At 31.7% G+C, this 24,608-nt stretch overlaps 1 protein-coding gene across 1 annotated transcript; it reads left to right on the forward strand.

Annotated features, from left to right (window-relative positions):
* Positions 1 to 270: 270 nt before the first annotated feature.
* On the forward strand, positions 271 to 11,010 carry LOC134719500 (protein slit-like). Its single transcript, XM_063582488.1, has 5 exons — positions 271 to 336; positions 2,706 to 2,777; positions 3,420 to 3,491; positions 5,106 to 5,263; positions 10,693 to 11,010. Exons 1-5 carry the CDS (start codon positions 317 to 319, stop codon positions 10,812 to 10,814), a joined length of 444 nt encoding a protein of 147 aa, XP_063438558.1. The 5' UTR covers positions 271 to 316; the 3' UTR covers positions 10,815 to 11,010.
* The last annotated feature ends 13,598 nt before the right edge of the window (positions 11,011 to 24,608 follow it).

Consider the following 24,608-nt stretch of genomic DNA (forward strand, 5'->3'; position numbering starts at 1 on the left):
AAATGTTAATATTTTTATTGACCTAATTGCATTTTTTGTTCACAACTAGGTAGCATGTTGAAACACTACAACGTATATTGTTAAACAATTCTTTAAAAATGTTTGTATTTCGAAACTTATACAAATTTAAGAAGTACTTTTATTATTATTTTTTGCGGTATTGGTGCATGTAAAAAAATCTGGCATTTTATAAGGTTAGGCAAAACGAAAAGTATAAGTATACAAATCTACTTAAAAGAGTTAAAGTGTTTTGTATATTTGCAGAATGTTGTATCAGAACAAAATTTCAACACTAAAAGACTTCACGTTTTCCAAAATGACGGAACTAAATTCCTTGTATGTAGTAAGTTTACTGTTACTCGTATTGTTTGTAAAATTCTCCTTATTCAGTGAACTTAATTTACTACACAATTAAATTTTCATATGAAAGAAGAGCGGACATTACCAACGGTCAATAAAAACTCACAACTCGAGGGGAAATTGACAATGCCATACAGAAAAAGAAAAAAAACACGACCATTAGACAAACAACGCCATCAACAGCCGGGATGGTTTCAGGTGTTCCAGAATTGAAACCAAAACCTACGTTATATTCAAACCTCATAATTCACTCCTATTCATCCATTTAGGAGATAACGATATTGTATTTTAAGCTCCGACGGCATCAATTGGGGATTTGATGATCGCAAATTAAGTTTACTGTTGACGCGTTAGCGGAGACAGTAAACGGATTTTTGCGACCTTCAAATCCCCAATAATGCCGTCGGAGCTTAAAATACAATATTGTTATCTCCATTCTAATGAAACTGACAGAAAACAACGTTAAAACATGTATTTAAAATCTGTCATATGCCGTCTGCGCTTGCGCATACGTCCCATAGCATCAATTGTCAAGAAAGTGACATTATCCAATCAAAATGAACGTTACAAACGATGTTTGTTTGTCTAAGTGATTAAGCATCACACAATAGAGGATAAATATTTAACACTTATCTTACCGTTAAGGTAGATTGATGGTATACCGCCATCTTGGATTGTACAATCACAGTACAAAATCGGTCTAGTTATTTACCTAAATCTGCAAATTTGGAGACGGATTTGCAATTTAATTGTTAGATTTTTTTTCTATTTAAAGAAAACTTGTTAATTAATTGTACTATACAAAATATTTCAACAAATATCAATTTCTTTGGTTTTAAAATCATTTTTTTTCAAATGAGCCATTTAAGGGGAGGTAACTCTTTTTTTATATTTACTTGTAGCAAGAAAACAAGTTCTGTGACACCATGTTTTCTTTTTATTTTCTTAAAACATATTATGAAACCTTTCTTCTCACAATTTATTTAAAAATTCTATCTCTTAGAATTTTTTTTTATGCACACTGATGTGTTTTTTCATAAACAAACTAACCAAATTTTGGCAATTTTCAACGACTCATAGCTTGAAAAATAGAACGGTGACCCATACTTTTTATTAAATTTTTGAAAAGAGCATAGACAAATCTTCATTTTGGCAAATTATAAAAATATTCTGTCTCAAAAAATATATACTGGTGATCTGCCTTAAACACCTTTGACATCACCAAATAAATAACTTTTGAAAATTAACAAATTTCTTTACATTGATTGATTGATTTTTGGTTGCTTAACGTCCAGTGGCAAATATTTTATGCATGTTCAGAACGAGATCAAGTTAACAATCAAAACAATAGATAGATCTTGTAGTAAAGGCCATCCGGGATGATGGTCGGCTAATATTGGACTGCCACTGGAAATGCGGGTATATTGGATAGGAACATAAATGTTGCCTTGCGACAGGCCATCTACGAACACCTCAAGGACTACATGTAGTCTTTTTGTAAGTGTTCTAAACTTGAAAAGGGAATGATACTCTCTGTACACGAGGCATCGGAACCAACGTCCACATTTTGACCGGACGTGACTGCGTACTTGATACATCTCGCACAGTCAAACGTACGTCCCTCTTTTGCAAGCATTTGCCAGTCAGAAGAAGACCAAGTGCCCATATTTATTTTCTCAAGTCACCATTTACAGTAACTCAATTGAATGTTTTAAAGTTTTTTTTTAAAAGAATACACAGACTGTAACTGGAACATTCCATAACGATTAAACACTTGGAATCCATTTAAGGAATGACTGTTATATGTTTTCTGTCTATGAAGAAATAATATAAAAAATGTGTTGCACACTGAATAATGCGCATAGCGGGTTATTTAACAGTGTGCACCACATTTTTTTTAAATGTTATTTCGAAAAGACAGAACAAATATTACAGTCATTTCTTATATTTCAAATCATGTGCAACAAAAGCGTTCAACGCAGTAAAAAAACGTGTTATTAAATGAGATATATCAACCACTTAAAACATACACTTCTGGAAGCGTGATGTTATAAATGTTAACAATACACACAAAACATAAATGCTTCACACAAATGAAAAGAACAATCTAAAATTGTTATACCGACTTAGCAAATCAATGTTAGAACCAGACTTTAAGTCTACAACAAGCCAATCATTAGTTCAAAGAAATATGTAAACACGTAGTAAGATCTACTTAACTGATGTCCTACTTTGAATTCATTTGAAATTTTCTAACCTGCTTGTATAGCTAACTAAACCTCTTCTCTGTATAACAATCGCATACACCTACATTATATTATTACGACGTATCATTATTTTTGTAGGAATCTCGGTCGCAATTTGATAACTGGGATAAAACGAAACTGGTTTGTAGGCTTACAGAAGCTTGATAGTTTGTAAGTATGTAACATTATTACAATGTGTAAACACAAGTAAATTAAAATGTACAATTTAGTTAAATGGAGACGATTACATAGAAGAAAGTGCTGATGTTTATTACAGTGCAATATTGTAGACAGATTCAATATATCCTACAAATGAATAAACGGACATTCAATCTGGAAAAAACAAGAAATTTATTAAAATAAATATAGAATTTGACTTCAGGAAACAGATATTCACCTCGTAACAGTTTATTTAACCACTCCTTTTGAACGATCGTTAAAATTAAAGATAAGCTTTCAAAGGGTGCGACGCCAAAACAATTGTAATGTGTAAAATCAATCCTTTAGAGGATTAGTTACGCAAAATTTACAACACATTTCCATTAAACAATACAGGTAATTAATACGAGTTCAAGGTGAAATTCGAGTAAAGTCTTATCATGGAAAAATTCATAGAAACCTGGAGCAAAAACCAAATAAGATGTACGAAGTCGAACGTGATATTTCTTTGGCATTTTTTCCAGTAATCATGGTTTTTTACTTGCCACTCCTATATTTGTTTTGTTAAATGTAAAAATGGCGATCTCTAGCGGAAATCCTGTAGACTAGTTTTATTTGTTTATATTGGCAAAACCACATTTTATATCATTGTAGGTCACTGTATTCTAACAATATATCCACCATCGAAAGTCATTCATTCGACGACCTTGTCTTATTGTCATCTTTGTAAGTATGAAACTGTTGGTTACCCTTGAAGGACAACTGACCTTTAAATTCCTACTTATATTAATTATATACACAGACAATCTAAATATACCACATTGTACTGAGAAATAAAGCCTGAAACAAAATCATATAACGTATAGCAAAATATATGATGTGTATGATATAACAAACGTGTATATAACAGAAAGATTAAACGACGAACAAGAATATAAACGAAATTCATTTTATTTAGCGATAGTTCAAACTGAACAATCAGACAACACCATAGTCAAAATACTAAAAAAAGTATTTCACAGAACGTTACACCAAAAGTTAACAAAATAATCCAATTAAAAATGTGGCATGCATATATATGGTTATTGTATAACGAACGCCTAAAATAAGTTTGTGGCTTGTTATATCATCAAAGATATTTAGGGTCCTATCGTAAATCAACCACACTGTATAACAACCAATTTTCAATTTCTTGTCTACAGCATAAACACTATAAGTATGTTTGTAAAATGTTGTAGTCTACGCCATATGATCCTGATAGGTTGACAGAAAGTTGCGCGTGTACAAAGTCAGGCTATTAGAAACGATTTATATTAGTTATTGTTTATAATGGTTTACCATTTTGTGTTTTTATGTCGTATGGTCAAGATTACTAAATATACGGTTGTTGCTTAAAGGTTATCTATTGTACCAAACAGGTACTTATAATATGTGTACACTGCAAAGTTCTACAATTTGAACAAGCGATATCAACATGATCAATGTTCAATGTTTAATTCTGGTATTGCATGCCATAAACATAATAAATATATATCATCGTATCCATATTTTGTATTCATGGGAAGAACAATCAAATTCAGTTTCAGGTCACTTTCCTTAAATGAAATTCGGACAATAGACATATCGTATGTTCATGGTCTTGTAAATATCACAAATTTGTAAGTCGAATTTAGCATGACATGTAGATCTAGCGGCAAAACGAATATGAAAATAGTACTAGTTTGGTTTTACATGTTTGTAAATAGTAGTTTATTTCGAATTTCTGTAGATATATATACAAGACTTGCTTTTTTGTAGCATTTAAATTTAAAAACATGGATAAATACATATTACATGTGTAGTTTACATTTATTATGTGTATATGGAAATATATAACATTACCGTATGCAACAATGGTCACCATTGTAAGTTTAATTTTATCTAGTTTTAGCGGGAGTCTTTACTGATCTCAAGCTAGTGCCAGTCGCATTCATACTATTGAACAATAAACTGTATTATAACTATTAACTTATCCTTTAATTCAGTGTGCTAGTGTGGTAATAACCAAATGGACTGCATACATAAAACAAATATTCACAATAACATAGGTAATGCATTTGACGCAAAGACTGCTCTAGCAGGTAAACAGAGGGAGAACTCTAAAAAGAAATAGAATGTTAGGTCACAATAATAAATTCATAAACTTCCAATGTGTATATGTGTTTAAACTCACACCGGATATGGTTTTGCTTTCTTAGAACTCGAAACACATGACATTTTTTGGATATTATTGTTTTTTTGTACACATACTTTAACACGGTTTTAAATTAATATGGTTACACTTTTAGATTTACATTTCAGAGATTTTGGCGAGAATCCAATAGAATGCAAACCATGTGGTTTTAAAGAGTTCGTAGAATGGTCGAAAAACAGGCAGCATATTGTTCTGAGGGGCTGGTGTGCCGATGAAAAATCAGCCATATCTGATGTCAAGGTTTCTTCTTTTGGCCGATGCACTGGTAAGTATAAATCTGTTCTGAAACATTGTTCTGTTTTCGATAGACGAATTTGACAACACCGATTCAATGTACAGTGTAGTGATACTTATCTAAAAAACAATACTCTCTAAGTTAATAAAAACAAATGCTAATTTTCAAAAGCTTTTGATGAAGATGCATGTGCAATGGCCACGCTAAAAAGCAATGGTCTTCCTTAACGTATTACAACATGTACAGAATTTTGAAGATGATCATTCGAGATGGGATAATCATGATGGAGGGACCATACAAAACAGAAATCGTGTTCCGACAAATTATTTCCATTTTTGTCCAGTTGCAGTTAAAACAAATATATGCGATGATCTATTATCAAACACGTTCTCATAAACATCAAACGAATAAACAAGCTGTACGTCGTTAAATTATCAATTAGTGTGTTTGGAGTACTTAAATTTAGTACTAGGTTGAATGATCAATAACCTTTGCTTATAACGTCTAAAGTGGTAAACCTCTTAACGGTAGTTCAAGTCATTTTACAAGGTGAGCAACAAAGTTTTAGTGATGATACGCAATGTAATGACTTTATGGTATCAAACTCTGGGTTTTGTACCTAATAACTTCATTGTACCCAATAAATCGACCTGTCAAATTACACGAGAAAGTACAAACATGTATCATTTGACAGACAGAGTTTGAACCCTTTACACTTCAGGGTAGAAATTATTAAGCTAGTCTTACATTACCACCCGCGCATTTCAGTGTGACAAACGCACTGCAGCGTCACTATCACGGTGTCGATTACACTCGATTGAGTTTCAGAGTCCTTGATAATATGAAAAAAGTAAAATCACTAAAATACTGATATGAGCTTCGAAAAATTTAAAACGGAAAGTCCCTAATCGACTGGCAAAATCAAAGAATACATCACACCAAGCGAATGACGACAACTGTCAGATTCCTGACTTGGTACATGCATTTTCAAACGTAGAAAATGTAGGATTGGACCTGGTTTTATAGCGCCAAACATTTCATATTTATGATAGTCGCATGAAATTCCGTTATTTTTACTGCGATGCATGAACAAAACAGACATAATCGGTAGTATAGTCAAAAGATGGTTAAAATAGTCATCATAATTGTGTTACAATCTCAAGACAAATAAATATATACAAAAAACACAAAAGCATCTATCAAATTAAAACATATATTCCTTGTTTCGCGTGTTTGTCGTCAGAAAATGCAAACGTCACAAAAATAAATGTTGTCGTTCATAGTCTATTTAAACAATAACAATGAAGATTTGTGGTATGCAGGGTTACATGTTTTATAGTTTTAAGTTTGTGAATCATTGAGCGAAAAACTAGAATGCCTACATATTAATTATCTCAATGCCATGCCAGATACTAGTAATCGATTATGATTTAGAGCCAAACAAGCATTTCGTTCATTAAAACAATCACAACAAATCATTTAGAGTTAGTTAACTGATTAGTTGAAAAGGAACCAACAATACTGTATAAATATTTACATCCCAGCTCCTCTGTTCTACCAGTGGTGATCACCCCTATTATATCACCCAGCCGGAGTTTCTATGTTTTGCATGCTTTATTTTGTTACATTTTGGCGGGAATGTCATATCCACTATAATATAGGAATGACAACAAGTACTCGAGTACAGTTTTAGTTCTCGGAAACTCGTTTGCCTGTTTTACATTTTTTACATCTTTATCTCACATCTTCACATTTCCACTTTCTTTAGTTCAGTTGAAATATCTCCTTCGTAATACTAAATAAAATAAATTAAAAACATAAATATATTTATCCTAAGGATATACACTATTTGTAACAGTAGCACCAGCAACGTCCTTTCCTTTCGAGGGAATATTTTCATGTGCACTACTTGTTACAAAAAATAGAAAGTCAAACAGTTTTTTGTCTGAAATTGTTGACCAGAGCATATTTATAAAACAAAATCAAATAGACCTGCGGCGAACCATAAGCAACTGATTTGAAACATTTTAAACGGTGTTTGTACACGGATCAACACTTTCATGGATTAATAATTTACTCATCACAAGCCGTAAATTTTACCTTTGTATGTTAATCAAGGACTTCTATGTCAAGTAAAATTAATTTGTATTTGAAACTTAATTTAAATGGTTTAATTTTTCGGAAGTTCGAGAGCCCAAAAGTCTAAAATAAACTTGACAATGTCATGGCTATTAAAAAAAGAAAATCAGACAAACGATAGTACAAAAAAAAAAATCAGAAAAAATGTTAGACTGAGCATCCCCCAAAAACATGTAAATTGTAATCAAATATTGTCGTTGACAAATTAATGGTCAGGTTGTAATATAAAAAATAACAGCTCATTAGGAACAGATGATACATATTGTCGGACTTTATATGCAAATATTTTTGATTTTATAAGAATTTGGTTCATAAACATGTACACAAACAACAATTGCTATTATGATAGGTTATTTGTAGAAACGGCAGTCGGTAATTCATTGTTTAACTGACACAAAAAACAAAGGCGCAATATTTGTGTGGAGTACGTTTGTCTTATGTTTATGAAAGGTATAACAAAAACACTGATCCCACCTAAAATCTATATTTTTCCATAGACGATTAGGATTCATTCGAGTACTCGCGAGTACTCGAGTATCATGGCCGAATATCCGAGTATTAAATATCAGATCTTTTGACATCCCTACAATAAAACATGATTATATTAAAAAGGCTATCTTTCAAAATTTATGTAGATAAAATATAGTGTATATCCTTTGCTTCGAACTCAAGGCCTTATGCATATCTACCCACGACGCATACCACTATATCAAGAAGACTAGATACATAAACAAGTGGGGGGAGTTAGCAGACCTTTATTCATAAGGTTTTAACCCTTTCCGTAACTAAGATAAGGAGAAACTGTCATAAATTTCACACTCGTTACGACGGCATAGCGGGAAACGTTTGTTTGTTTTAAATATAAAAATTAATATAATAATAAAATTATGTTTTAACCTGTTACCTTATGATAGCTATTATTCGTGTATTTCTCTGTCCTATATTTTTCTCCCATTTATCTGTTTATATATTGTAACCTTGTCGTGTAATGTTGTCATGTTAATGTTATATTTAGCACTGCCATTGAAGCGGGAGGTTTGGTATTCTACAAAAAAAACTAGATTCAACCTTCCATTTTTTCAGGTAACTCGTTTAAGGCCTTTTTCTGTAACGAAAAAGGAAAGTATGCTAGATACACTTACTGGAAATGTGAGGATATGATTGAAGCTTTAAACTTTCTGCTTGATAACATTTATGTACGTTTCGGCGATAAAGTGTATCGTCAGGTAGTAGGTATTCCTATGGGCACCAACTGTGCCCCTTTAATAGCAGATTTATTTCTATATTGCTATGAATCTCAGTTTATGACCAAACTCAGTAAAGACCCATCATTGTTACATTTGGTTGATACATTCAAAAATACCTACCGTTATCTGGATGATATTTTTTCGTTGAATAATCCAGAGTTCTCTAAATATACTTCAGAAATTGACCCAAACGAACTTACTTTAACTAAATCTAACATAAACAGCAGCAGTTGTCCTTTTCTAGATTTAGACATTTCAATTTCAAACGGGAAACTTCACACTAAAATTTACGACAAAAGAGACGATTTTTCATTTCCTATTGTTAATTTTCCTTTTTTAGACGGCGATGTGCCTTTGGCTCCATCATACGGTGTTTATATATCGCAACTCGTTCGGTTTGCCCGTGTGTGTTCTGATGTCATAGATTTTAACGAACGTAATCAATGCATCACTGGTAAATTGTTGTGTCAGGGATTTCGATACCATAAATTACTTAAAACTTTTACTAAATTCTTTCATAGATACAAAGATTGGATTAGTAAATTTGGCTATACCTGTAGAAAGCTTATTAAAAATGGTATTTCTCATCCTAAATTTTATGGTAATATTGTTCTTAAAGCGAGGAAATCACTATGTGATCCTTGTAAACTCATCGAACCTTTAAACAAACTTATAAGTAAGGGTTATCGTACCAATGTTGTAATTAGATCTCTGAATATAGTTCACATTGGCACTAATATTGATTTTGTCATTAGCAAATTAAAACATAACTAAATTTCATTATCTTTTGAGGCGAGATGTATAGGGGACACAGCCACGTTAACTTTTATTTCTATAGAAGTCGCTCTTCACTATACTACTACCTGTCGATACATTTATTTTTGGCATTGCACAAGTCATGTCTTCTTTGACTATTAATGACGTTAAAATACTAAATCCCTGTGATGTGTTTTAGTCGATTTTAGTCTCTGATGCATGATTTTTTACTATTAATTGGTTTTGGCTTTTAACTAGCTGTCAGTAACTGCGAGTACTCTCAAATCGTATTTTCTTGTTAATTCGACCTGTTGATACTGTTTATAATGCTTTTTTGTCATTTTTTATTTATATGGATCTTGTCTGGATACCAGCTTTGATTATTTGTAATATCTTCAATTTTTCACTTTTTCTTACAACATTTGTATAAACTTCAAGATTATAAAAAAACGTTTTTTTTCTAAAGTGAACATTGATTGGTTAAATATTTCTCAGTGTGTTTGAATTTGTTTGTTAGCCTTTTGGTCATGAATGTTTGTCTCTAATATTTAATTAACTGTGCATTTGTATTCAGATATCGCAGATCAAATTTATTCGTTCATTGTGTAAACATACGTTTTTTGATTGAGTTAAGTCTGCCAATTGATATTTTATCGTATGTTTTTCTATGTTGTGATGTTATGCTATTGTTTCAGAAAAAGGGAGAAGGTTTGGGCCCATTAAAACGTTTAATTCCGCTGCAAATGTTTGCACCTGTCCTAAGTCAGGAATCTGATGTACAATAGTTGTCGTTTGTTTATGTAATATATACGTGTTTCTCGTTTCTCGTTTTGTTTATATAGATTAGACCGTTGGTTTTCCGGTTTGAATGGTTTTACAATAGTAATTTTGGGGCCCTTTATAGCTTGTTGTTCGGTGTGAGCCAAGGCTCCGTGTTGAAGGCCGTACTTTAACCTATAATGGTTTAATTTTTAAATTGTTATTTGGATGGAGAGTTGTCTCATTGGCACTCACACCACATCTTCCTATATCTATTGTTTTTTATAGTTCGTCATGTGTGTTAAATTTTGGTGTTGTGTCTCTGTTGTGTCGTTGGTCTCTTATATTTGATACGCTTCCCTCAGTTTTAGTTTGTAACCCGGATTTGTTTTTTCTCTATCGATTTATGAATTTTGAACAGCGGTATACTACTGTTGCCTTTATTTAAAACTGTGCTTTAAATTTTATATTTGAATCAAATTTATTAACATTTTTTGTTTCGTTATATTCATATGTTTTTGATATAAGGATTTTGACATTTTTTAATTCTGTTTTTAGTACACAAACAACCAAAGGTACCTGTGTATGCATACTATATAATTGGTGGAGGAATTATAGTAATAATAGTCGCTGTAGTGGTGATAGTCTGGCATAGAAGGAAAAAGTCACTTGCAAATTAGATTTAATTCATTATTATGTTACATAATATCTCTCTAAACAGCTGTTATGTGTTCTGACGTTTTAATTGAACTAAAAAACTACTGGTTTTGATTTGATTTATAGTAGAAACCTGAACAATCATGACAATACTGATATTGTTTTGAAAAGGTTAACCGATATCAGATTTTAGAAGTAAACTTATGATATGTATCCTGAGCTGCGACTGCATTTTGGACTAAATATTTTTTGTAGATGTATCACAATAAAACAAATAATTATCAAATAAATAACTGAGAAGTTTAAATATTCTGACTTTAACATAAGCCTCATATAGGAAAGGATTTGTTTATCGTCCAGGAGTACCATAATTCACTCTTGTGTTGTTTTACTTTTTTTTCATAAGAGCTTTTTTTTTTTTTTTATGTCTGTGGTGTTTGTACAATTCAAAGTCTAATCTATCATTTGTCAATAACATATTTTCTTTCGGTCAAGTATTGAATTGACATAAATGATAGTGCATGAATATTATGATGTCATATAATGATATAAGAGTCAAATACCGACCCGCTTTTGCGCAATGCCTAATCATTCAATATATACTTTACAAACCTGTGTGTATTATTAATGTGAATTGTTGTCTTTTTGACGCATTCCCCTTTTCCATTCTCTATGTTATTGTATTATATGTTGAGTATGATATGATTTCCCTGGCAAGAACCGCTCACAGCACCCTTGTTGTTTTTCCCAATTTCTACATATGGAATTCGATACAGTCTCATTCATTCTGCTAAATAAATTTGATATTTAAATCCTTTACACAAGTACTGTTCTAGTCAGCTTGAAGACAAATTGAAGAAAGTATTTCTGAGTTGAATCATTAATCCTCAATTTATCAATTATACACTATTTTGATAAAAGAACTTATTTCAACTCTCTGTCTCTGCCAATAGGGATTAATTTTTTTTGTAATAATATTTCTGAAATTTCCGAAAGAAAGATGTTTATTGCCTTGTCATGTGTACTTTTATTTATCTATTCGTCTTTTCGTCCTGAATATGCATGAGATATTTGCCACTGGACGTTAAGCAAACAACAACCAATCAATCAATCTATTTGTCTTTTTTTCATTTTTAGCCGTGGCGTTGTCAGTTTATTATTGATTTATGAGTTTGACTATCCCTCTGGTATCTTTGCCCCTCTTTTGTACTGTTACACGGCAGATTTGATCACCGACAAACATGTAAAACTCCATCACATTCTGTATGTCATATTTGTTTATCGTAAAATGTTTTATTATTGAAGCAGTTCGTATGGTTGCTTTAAACTGAAGAACCTTACGAATATATTTTAAACGTTTTTATTCACCCTATGTTGTATACACAATACGATTGAGAATGGAAATTGGAAAATTTGTTAAATATGTTAAAGAGAAAACAAAACAACCAAAGAGCAGATAACAGCCGAAGCCCACCAATGGGTTTATATTGCAGCGAGAAAATCGCTGCTTCAGCTGGCACCTAAACAAACATGTAAACTAGTTCAGTAATAATGGACGGCATACTCAACTCCAAAATAAATTATAGCAACTTCATTTAAAATCATACAAGACTAACAAAAACCTGAGGCTCTTGAATTAAGAAAAGCGCAAAAAATCAGCGAGGTTACGCATGTTTTGTGAGATCTCAACTCTCCCACTATACCTCTAGGCCAACAACTGGTTTTAGAACAAATGTCTTTATATCCGATGCAAAAACCCAATTCCCAATTCCCTATTATACCAACATGTGAAAATCCTGATAACGATAGTAACTACATCTCTTCCGAATAATTAGATATAGGAAGATGTGGTGTGAGTGCCAATGAGACAACTCTCCACCCAAATAACAATTTAAAAATTAAACCATTAAGTTGGTTTAAAGGTTTGGTTGGCTTAATGGGTAAATGCCGACATTTTTGTGCTTTGTAAAGAATATTACAATAAATTACTGGATGTAAAATATCTTAACGTATATGATATCTGCATGTTGATTTATATGTACGAATGATGTCTTTTTTCTGATATCCGATGATAACATTTAGTAAATATTTTGACAAGTTGGTAATATCGAAATCCTTGGTGTAACAATTTTTCAGTTATACTGATATTTCTTTCATTGAAAACAGATACGTTGGCACATACACAAAAGAATCTAACAAATTGAGATATATAAACACAATAAGATGGTGACAAGGCAACGTCAATTTTTAAAAAGTTTATACTTATCAATTGGAAATGAAAACTTGTTCCTTTTGTCATGCGTGCTTGTATTAAGCATCCCTTTATATATGATCAGATATCAATCCAGGAAACGACATTATTCATTATTATATTAGTATAAGCCTAATTTAGAGTAAGTTCGGCAGGATACATTTCTCTTTATTGTGCATACTGGAGTCGTCATTATTGATAGCCAATAAATCATCTAAATATTTAAAATTGTTATTATATTTTTTTATCAGATGTGGTTTATGGCTTATATCTGGTCAATATTATAAAACTGCTTTTGGAGCCTATTGCATATTTTTCTGGCATATTAACTTTTTATGTACATCATTTCCATGATGTACATAAATGAAAATGAAAATGGGATTTGTTTTATCAATTGTTGGCACATTATTTTACTTTTTATTTGTTTATCATGTATAATTGTTAGATGAATTTATTAAAACACATTATTCATCGATTGACAAGCCGTTTGAAAATTTGATTGAGATTAGACTTAGAATGTATTCACAATAAGTCAGACACCTCACCATTGCTAATTACACAAACATAGAATAATCATATCGAAGTCAGAATGCAGCGACTTTAGTTCGACTTTATCCTTAGTAAACACATCATTGCGAATAAAACATACATAAATTAATCATATCGAAGTCAGAATGCGGCGACTTTAGTATACACATTTTTTTATTAGATGTTGAAAATAAATTTCGAGCTTTGTCTCACAAGGCATATAAATCGTTCTAAAAATTCTAAAAAGGTGCTGCGTAATGTTTTTTTTTCCCTAGATGACTAATATCTAAGAATATTATAAAAACGGAATTACCGCGTATAGCTTGAATATTTTAAATGGTACAATTAACCATACAACTACCGTCGTGAAATCCCATAAAGGAAAGCTACATTGCCGAGTGCTAGTATCGAAGCAATAATAGTTGTTTTATTGATATAGTCCATATAGTTTGGCATGTTTTCTCGAAACGAAACTTGTTCATGTTGTTTTAGTTTTTTTCGCAACAAATTTTGTTCATGTTGTTTTAGTTTTTCTCGCAACAACACTTGTTGTAGTATTTCCTCTGTATATATGTTTCCAATATTCAAGTCCATCATTTCATCAATCTTCTGAAAGAGTGACCTGACTTGTAACTTCATATCGGATCCAGTTTTTCTATTGTTGAAAAATATTTTACCGTAACATTTGCCAATAAAATCTTTTGTAAATAGTGGTAGCGATTTAATGTATTTCCCGACATCTAGCGTATCCCCAGCATATTCCATATTAGCCTCCCATATATCTAAATGGGTAAACACCACAATTGTAAAACGGTACATTTCTTCTCCAAAACAGACCAAACATTCCTTAAACATGGTTTCGTCTTCTGCTGTAACACGACCCATCTTTAAACACAATAAAAATACATTTGGACCTGAATTTGCATTTCTACAGATTGGATACGCCATTTCAACCGACTTTTGAATTTCTAATCGAGTGGCATAATCTAGTGTTCTGTTGTCTTGTAGTCCAGGTGTATCAATTACTAATATAGTTTTTTCAAAACGCATTGCTTTTTTCTTCAAGCAATTCCATGTCGCAATATCTCCCCCCGGTGAACATTCAAATTCTTTTTATCCAAGAATATAGTTTCCGGTTTCACTTTTTCCAGTTCCTGTTTTTCCAAGTATAACTATACGAATGTCACTAGGTGATGTCTATAAAACAAATATAAAAAAGATAACCGTTAATTGACATATTTATTTGAAATGCAAATCATACGAATATCTGTCTATAAGTTTTTTAATACTGCTTCCGCTTTGCATTTGATTACGTTTGCCAGCTATGTTTTTCTGAAGCCACTCCTTTTATTTCGACAAACGACATCTTTAAAACAACCGATAACAAAAGATGTAAAATCTTACAAATAATATAATTCGTTCAATTCAAGATAAACAAATTGGTTGATTTGCTTTTAAACAAAGACAATGCAAACATGCATATCACAAAATATACTGATTTCACTAAATGACTAAGGAAGTTTTTTGAAGAATTAAAATTTGTCAGTTTAATCTTCATATAACGTTTCACGTCATAACATCCCACTTAGCTACACTGTATTTCTAGAGCGTATTATATTGATGTCAATTAGTAGAATACTATTAAACGATCACCTGCTTTTAAGTAACTGTTCAAACCATTCAATATCACAAATGTCCAGTGTAATCAATAAATAAAGGCAATAGTAGTATACCGCTATTCAAAACTCATAAATCCATGGACAAAAAACAAACTCGGGGTAACAAACTAAAACCGAGGGAAACGCATTATATATAAGAGGAGAACAACGACACAAAACTGAAATGTAACACACACATAAACGGACCAAGCATCAGACTAAATCCCATGAGAATAACAAATATAAAATCAAAACCAAATACATGAATTTGGAATGGACAAGTACCGTAACACGTCTAATCGCAATGTGAATTTACACTCACAAATAGGAGAAAACAAACGACGCAACGTTAAATGTAACACACACAGAAACTAACAATTATATAACAATGGCCATATTCCTGACTTGGTACAGGACATTTTTAAAGGAAAAAATGGTGGGTTGAACCTGGTTTTGTGGCATGCCAAACCTCGCACTTTAATGTCAATAAACGTACTATTTATACAAATCGGTAAATGTCAAGGTTTTTCAGGCAATGTTATGGTATGCGGAAATTTTCAAACTTAAATGCCAGGCCAAACCGAAACTCGGGAATATAAAAATATTTATCTTTCTTCAATTTGTCTATATCAACCTGTTCTGTCGCTCAGTAATTCTGGTATCAAGACTTCAAAACTGTTTGAAAGAGCTTATCAAGCAAAATAGCGGATTTGATAATTTCACTGTACATCAACGATGGTTTCAGAGTAATCAAACGTGAATGCCCTTGATTTTTGTTTGCTTTGAAGATTTCGTTTATTGTCAGGTTATCGGAATTTCAATAAGAACTTACTGTGCACCACTTATTGCAGACCTGTTTTTGTATTGCTATGAGTTACAATTATTGATTCAATTCAGACAAGAACCATCGAAACAACATCTGTTACAAACATTTAATAATGCTTTTAGATATTTGAATGATACATTGACTGTCAATAATGACGACTTCAGTATTTATACTAAATCAATTCATTATTTACAGTAAATAAAGCTTATACTAAGAATGGCAACTGCCATTTCCTCGATCTTGATATCTATATTATTATCTGAGAGTGTAATACAACAACAACAAATAATAAAAGATATTATTTTTCATTTCCAAACGTTAATTGTCCATTTGAAGATGCTGACATTCCCTTGTCATAATCCTATGGTGTTTATATATCTAAAAGTGTACATCGCGCGTATATGTAACAATGTTTGAGATTTTAACGAGGGAAAGTTATTTATTACTGAAAAAATATTACACCAGAGTTTTCAATATCACAAACTAGTCAAAACATTTTCTAAATTTTATCAAGGTACAAGGACATCATTCGTAAACATAGCTCAACATACAGACTTCTTATACGTTTTCCCTCTGAAAAATGACAATGCCTGTCAACTGCTTGTTTACAAAAAAAACCAGGTAGGCCAAATGGAGGGTGTGACTCCGAAAATAAAGAACTATAAGAACTTCAGACATACATTAAATTGACATAGATATAGGAAGACGTGGTGTGAGTGCCAATGAGACAACTCTCCATCAAAACAACAATTCAAAAATTAAACCATTATAGGTTAAAGTACGGCCTTCAACACGGAGCCTTGGCTCACACCGAACAACAAGCTATAAAGGGCCCCAAAATAACTAGTGTAAAACCATTCAAACGGGACATGCCTATTTAATGAGACTTGACAAAAAATAACAAAGATTAACTACAAACTTACGAGTACAGAACAGCATTAAAATATCAAAAGCAAGATACTTAGGATGATGTTACGATTCTAATATAATTTGCAAATCATGAATATTAAAAAGTACTAACTGAATTGTAACTATGTGTAATCATTATAATTTTGTAACCAATACATCAATACTAGATCTCGTTCGAAAAGACAAACGTATTGAGCTTATACCCTATCTTTTAATCTTACTGCTCAATGTTAACAAAATGACTCGATATCCGACTGATCACCTTAAATTGTATACACTTCATATTCGTCAGAAGGCAAATCGCTGGAATAACACTTGATTGCACAAGTTTAAAACACGCAGATCTGTTTACTTTAAAGTGTTTTCAAAATGCATAAACCGAAGTTAAAATAACGCTGGATGCTTACCATTGCTCGCAATTGTTTCTTTTATCTCAACCTTGCATGCACAGTTATTTCAGAATTTAAACAAACATATACAAACATACAAATAAAACGCAAAAGATGATATCAACAAAATACCGCGAGATTTACTGTAAAATTTATCTTTAGATTTGGCTGTCACATGTATCTGCGTAACTTATTTCAGAAAAATAAACAAAAATAGTAAATATCGAATATGCATGTCAAGGTGAGCTGATATCAGCGGACTGGTTAATTGTAAAAAGTGAAACAATGTAACCGAATCCTAAGTTTAATTTACAAAGAGGGAAGCATATAAAACTAAATAAAATATTTATATATTTATCGCCAAACGGAGCAAAAGGAAACCATCAGTCATGTTCCTGCCTTCTTCCCCATAGTTTTGTGGAGAAAATTTCGAGTTTTCATGTTTTGAAGGCTAGCTAAACGTCTCATCTGTATTCCAGTTATAATAGATTCGTTGTAGTGAGCAGCCAAACAGACAGCAACTGAAAGTGACACAAATTGGCATCTAGCAACCCCAATAAACAAAACTTATATAACATACATTCAACACAAAAGCAAAACATATTTCACACAGAACGTACAAATAAATCGAACTTAGTTACTAACAACCACTTTTTTTTAGGTAATAGTAAATTTGACGATGTTGCAAAACAAAATTATGAATGTTAGTAGGAAAACAGCTGTTCAGTCGTTGTACTCATTATTTTGGGTTGGTTGATAACATTAACGGTACCAATTTTCTTGCACCAGATGCGCATTTCGACAATACATGTCTCTTCAGTGATGCTCGTGGCCAAAATATTTGAAATCCAAAGATTATATAAAAGATGAAGAGCTATAATTCAACAGGTCCAAAAAGTGTAGCCAAATCTGTGAAAGGAATCAGAGCTTTGCATGAGGGAGATACATTCCTTAATTTATATTAATTTCTAAAATTTTATAACAGCAAATTTTAAAAACACAAAAAAATCCGTATTTTCATAAGTTTTTAGTAGTAAGGCCAAACCATAATGAGAAACAGTGTAGGTTAATGTTCATACGTCTCTTCTGACACAGTGTATACGTCATTACACATGGCGATGCCTAGACGATGTAGAACATACATACATATTGATTGTAGTTATCGCTTTAATGATATTTCAGAAATAAGGTAAAATGTGAAGGAAATGGTAAAAAAAAATGGAAAAATTGTAAAACAACTTATGCATACGCACTGTTCCACTGAAACAACTGAACCAGGAAACTCTCAAAATAATGAAACCGATATCTGGACACATATAAATGTATTGCATATTTCACCAATATGGATTTGTGTACAAAGAGATTAAAAATCGCCTTTTATAATTAAGAAATAACATTATTTCTCATTGGTATTTTAGACCAGTCATGGTTTAATTTCTACTTGTAAAATTAATTCACTTTATTTTAAAGCTATCTTTATTAGGTATACATGTAGTGTTTTGTACCTTTAACACAGAAAACACTAATTAAAAAAAGTCATCAAATTCGGACACAGTTGTCAATCTGTGTCTTATACCCTTTCACCTATGCTTAATCTACCTGCAGGTAAAACGAAAAGATCGAAAAAGTTGTGTCAGGGCCTTTAGGGAACATGTATTGTTTTGTTAATTCACTATTTTGCTATATCAAACGACATTCATCTTTTCCTCCAGAGCAGAACTGTCCAAAAATTAAAATTTGTTTGTGTAAGGTATATTCTTCATATAAAAAAAGACTTGTCCCTGAGGTAGGAGAAAGCTGATCTGTTTCGATGAAATAAGCAATTCAATGACATCTAAAAAAAAACATCGGTAGATAAAACATCCGTTTATGGCACCTTGACGTTAGTAGAGGAATTGATTAAATGCATCAGTTAATAGACAGACGTGTTTACAGATGTCCTCAATATTTTAGACATTCCCCGATAACGAATCTTAATTAATGATTTGTTCACTGTGAGGAACGTTTCATCAGTCCCAGTGTATATAAAGTGCGAATCCAGCTAGTTCATTTTTACTGTTATATGCGGGTATGTCTATTGTAGAATAAAGGATCATGGGAAAACTGTATTTGTTTACGTTTTGAAAATATCAAGTTAAAGGATTTTAAGTTAAGGTTTTACATATTTTCATTGTGATATGTCTTTATAATATACAAACATAGCATTAAAGTTCAAATGAGTGTTATAAAAGCATCATAATATAGCATATCGATTATAGAAAGCGATCCATTTTAACTATAGATGCGATGAATTATCACTGTTAGTGCAGTCATTATTAATGTAGAATTTTCAAAGATGCAAGGAATTTTTATTGTAGAATTATGTGACAAATGCACTTGCAACAAATGAAAAAAACTTAGTTGATGACTTTAGGATTTATGATACATGTATTTTCAAATTGAAATACAAACTCCTCATTCATTCTTCATCATATATATAGCTTTTCAAACTTGTAACAAAAGCAATTCTCAAAATGTCATATTGTATTCTTCAGATTACGTTTCTCCTTGATTTTAACTTATACAGGAAATCACTGGAGCGTGACAGCAGCGGGCCCTCTTAGGCAGTCAGTGTGCCCCTACTTATGAAAAATTCTAGATCCACGAATGGATACTACTGCAGAGGTAAAACCATGCACATTTGGGTTATTGTACACGAAATGCATGCTACAATACATTTTTGTTGATTTTAGACCCTTTGGAACTCTATGTGGGCTATTTCGGCAGCTAGGCAAAAAATCCCAAACTAGATACACGGTTAGATTCAGCATGTCAACGAATTCCAAATATCTTTATTTAAGGACTTCTGTCTATAAATTTGGACCCCACAAAATTGAAAAAGGGACCAAAAATATTAAAAAAAAATGCATGCATCGGATACATTTGTTATTAAAGGCATGACTGTAACAATAGGATGAATATACAAAAATACCTTATTCTGGGGTCTCATTCAGGGGTTCTGATCCCGGATCCCGCTTACTGTTTTGGCAGATTCCCGTATAACGCTTATTGTTTTGTCAGATTCCCGTATCCCGCTTATACTATGCAGTTCTAATTTTTTGTAATTATCCGTGTCCCGCTAGACTTCATTTCCCGTTTTTCACGACACAATCATTTGACTTTCACCTGTCACGCTTGCAAAAAATCGGCAATCCGGCGTCACGCTTATACCCAAATGCGACCCACTATTTTACTCTATTCTGGCTCATATTAAGCCCATAATAAATATATTAAAAAAGTAGCGTGGATTTTTTTATCCTTTTTTATCCCGTCTCGTTTCGTTTTTGAGCCTCAAATAGATGTCGTATGTGACAATGAGACAACTCTCCATCCGAGTCACAATTATAAAAGTAGACCATTATACGTCAAAATACGGTCTTCAACATGGAGTTTTGGCTCACACCGAACAGCAAGTTATAAAGGGCTCCAGTGTAAAACCTTTTAAACGAGAAAACAAAGGTGCAATCTATATCAAGATGTACGTATTTAGTGGTGAAGTGTTATGGAAATCGATAAAAAAAAAAAAAAAATAAGGATAAAGATCCCTATACGCATTATAAGAAACTAAATGGAATACATTTGGAATAAATTTTATTAGAGTGTTTTAAAACCAAACTTTCCTCCGTAAGTTAAATTTTATCAAATCTTTCTCTGACTTTATCTATTGTTTGAGCAAGTCGGCTAAATTAAGGCTTTACAGCTAATTTCCCAATGCATGTAAAGCAAAACTTTGGTTGGCTTGCTTGCTTTGTTTGTATAATTGTTTATACAAACTTTGTAAATAAGATTGACATTTTTTAAACAATATGAATATGTAAGCATAGTTTTACCTGTATTTTTAATATTTGAATTAAATTGGGTGTACTTGTTGTCATAATGATTATCCTATAAAAAAAAAAGCAAGCAAGTCAACTAAAGTCTTGCTCTACATGCTTAAAGAAATGAGCTGTTATAGATAAAAAAAAAATGTACAGTGAAAATGCACCGCATATACAATACTAATGATTCGCTCCACAGTGAAAATGAAAGAATAGTATCATTATTCGACAGTAAACATGACTAGCATAACGAAATCATCATAGGGGAATTTAGTTAAATATGAAGAAACTGAATGACAAAACATATTCTACGTTATACAACTTTAATAATTGTATTAAAAAGAATATTTTTTACTGCAACAACATCTTACCTGTTAGTTATAAAGCACCTGCACGATCTGTTCGTGAAATGTCCTAAATATTCACATATTTTGGTATATATTTCACAGCTGGATGGCTTTAGGCGCGATAAAACTCCGCTCGCATCTTTTACTTTGTTTTATTAGTATAATGTATTTCTGGACATATACATTTTACCTAATTTTCTTCATTTTCTTTAAAAATTAAAAAAAGTTCGTTTATTTATCATTCTACATTAGACATTTATGGCATATACAGTAAAAATGATATTTTAGGATCCGCACTTTACATACACGGAGTCCTCGCGAAAAAGACTAATAGTATTCTTTTTTAACAACTAAAAAAACTAATCAATATCTCGGTCCACAAAATGAATACATTTTTTCATCTTGGTTTAGGCCTACAACTGCAGTCGAAGATGATTAAAAATGAAAATATATTGCATAATGAATAATTTTATCAAGTACATTTACTATTGCTAAGTTTATCTATAGTAATACATACTTAATAAAATTGAGAATGGAAATGGGGAAAGTGTCAAGGAGACAACAACCCGACCGTAGAAAAAAAAGACAGCAGAAAGTCACCAACAGGTCTTATATATATAGTCTCACTCCATAAAATTAAAGAGAACAACACATACACAAAGACGATGTGGTATGATTCTTATCGAGACAACTCTGCACCACATGACACTGCAGGCATTTAATAGTATAGGTCATCGTACGGCTCTCAACAATGCACAAAACTCATACCGCATAGTCAGAGTGGCAAATGTAAAACAATCAAAATGTCTTTTTTTTTGTTTATCATTGAAAAACACTTTTAAAATTAGGTAATTATATAAGGATCTATCCTATTGAAACTCGAATCATTACATATTCCAGATACCTTAATGATGTGCTAAGAACAAGTGGTTTAGGTAGCTGTGTCAATTGATTCCTTGTGTTTTACCTACGATAAAAGATAAAATAGTTTCCTAAATAACACACATTGATCTTTTTTAATGAGACTTCAATTGCTCCTGAAAGATCATATGCAAAATTATAAGTATATGTAATATTTTTCTTCTTACAAATTAAGGACGCAATAATGTCAATGTTATACATTAGTTTAAAGTCGAAGGCAGCCTTTTCCTGCTATTTAAAAACTGAAAGATCTTACAAAGGAGCTTCACAACTTATCTATAGTTTTAGCTAAAAATGTTCCTTAACAAATGAATTTCGGAAGTATTTTCTCAGTTTCAAATTATATATTATCTTAATTTTTGTTAAAATGTAAATGATGGATCATTTTGTTTTTGACAATTATGGAATAATTTGTTTGAAAGCTGTCATTGATAGCTGCTCATACTAAATCATGCTATAATAATATTTTGTAAACACTATCTCAAGTTCGATGTAATAGATACGTTCTCCATAGTCCCTAAATTTAACTTTATTATGCTGCATGCATTGTGAACCGTCAAGGAGTAAAAAAAGAAAATAGATCAGGAAGGACACATGTTATGATTATATGAACATGACGGAAATCTGCTTTCAATAAAAAGTTGTCAAAACTTTCCTTCCATTGGAAAATTATTCACAGTTGAGGAAGAAAGGACATATTGGAGACTAAGAAGAGAAATTCAAAAACCAGTATAGATTATTTCACTGAATATTCATGATGTAATATTTACAAACGTCCTTAATAATTGCGACATTACCCTATATATAGTTATTATTTATGAAATTTGTGTATTTGGTCACTGTGAGGAACGTTGATAACATTAAGATATTCCATCAGAAATAGACTACTTGTACTATAAATACCATCTGATAACCAAATATCTCGGTACATGTCATAAGTACATTATTTGCAGTTCTAAATGGCACGTACAACTGCAATATATTACATAATCAATATTGTTATCACAAACATATAATAGTTGCTAAGATTATGTGTTATCAATACTTAAATTATTTATAGCCCTACTCTTTTATTCCAATGAAAATTGAAGAATGCACGTTTGATAACAAAATTAGGTTAAATATATCGAATTATATCCTGCAAATACGTGTCTCAATTTAAAAATGTTAATGGTTGATCCACATGTCCATTTTGGTTCTACTATTCTCATGCTTACATTTTGTTTTATCATTGCTAGTTACTGATACTTAAACATGCTAGGCTAACCAACAAATTGCATATGCAAACATAAAAGACTGAATAAACATCGATATCAATGACATAATGTGTATTTGTAGATGCATTTTTTTCAGTTCACATCTTTCTGTTTCACATTACTAGCAACTGCCGCACCTATTTAAACAGGAGATAAATTCCTGTAAAATTATTCAAAATAAAGGGAATCGGAGTTAATATTGAATTCAAAGTTACAAGACTTAAATATATGATGTTTTTACCGTGTTTCCAACCTTTCAATTTTCAAATTTCTATTGGTTTCTTGAAGACATTTTGATATAATTTTACACAGAGTTTATAGTTTAAAAGTTAACTTTTTAGTGATTTATTGTATTTAGATTGAGAGGTATCGTTTTGGTGATACATTGCATCTAGTTTAAGAGTTTCCGTGTTGGTGATACATTTTTTTTAAGTTAAGAGGTACCGTTTTGGTTATTCATCGTTTAACCTGCTGTAACATAAAATGTTGTCTACTGGAATGTTAAGATACTACTGCCGAGGTGACATGCTCGAATCTGATTCATTTTGTTATACTTTTAAACTGGTTTCTTGTAAGTGTAGATACATCCAACAAGTCTCTTTTTATTCAGGGAAAGTAAAAATATTTAGTTTTTTTTTGCGTTCAGAACCAAATATTTAAAATACATGTTGTTTACGTTTTTTGATTGAGTTAAGCCTTCCAATTGCTATTTTATCGTGTGTTATTTTATGCTGTGATGTTATACTATTGTTTCGGCAAAAAGTGAGAAGTTTTGGTACCATTAAAACGTTTAATCCTGCTGCTAATGTTTACAAATATCCTTAGTCAGGAATCTGATGTACAGTAGTTGTCGTTTGTTTATGTAATTTACTCAT

Source organism: Mytilus trossulus, chromosome 5, assembly GCF_036588685.1.
Source record: "Mytilus trossulus isolate FHL-02 chromosome 5, PNRI_Mtr1.1.1.hap1, whole genome shotgun sequence".
In the NCBI taxonomy this organism is placed as follows: Eukaryota; Metazoa; Mollusca; class Bivalvia; order Mytilida; family Mytilidae; genus Mytilus; species Mytilus trossulus.

Bases quoted from the DNA above. Each gene is read 5' to 3' on its own strand.
- LOC134719500 (XM_063582488.1), top strand. From the start codon at position 317: ATGACGGAACTAAATTCCTT. The intron at 337-2,705 runs GTATGTAGTAAG...TTATTTTTGTAG, and splicing joins ATGACGGAACTAAATTCCTT to GAATCTCGGTCGCAATTTGA. The intron at 3,492-5,105 runs GTAAGTATGAAA...TTTACATTTCAG, and splicing joins CTTGTCTTATTGTCATCTTT to AGATTTTGGCGAGAATCCAA.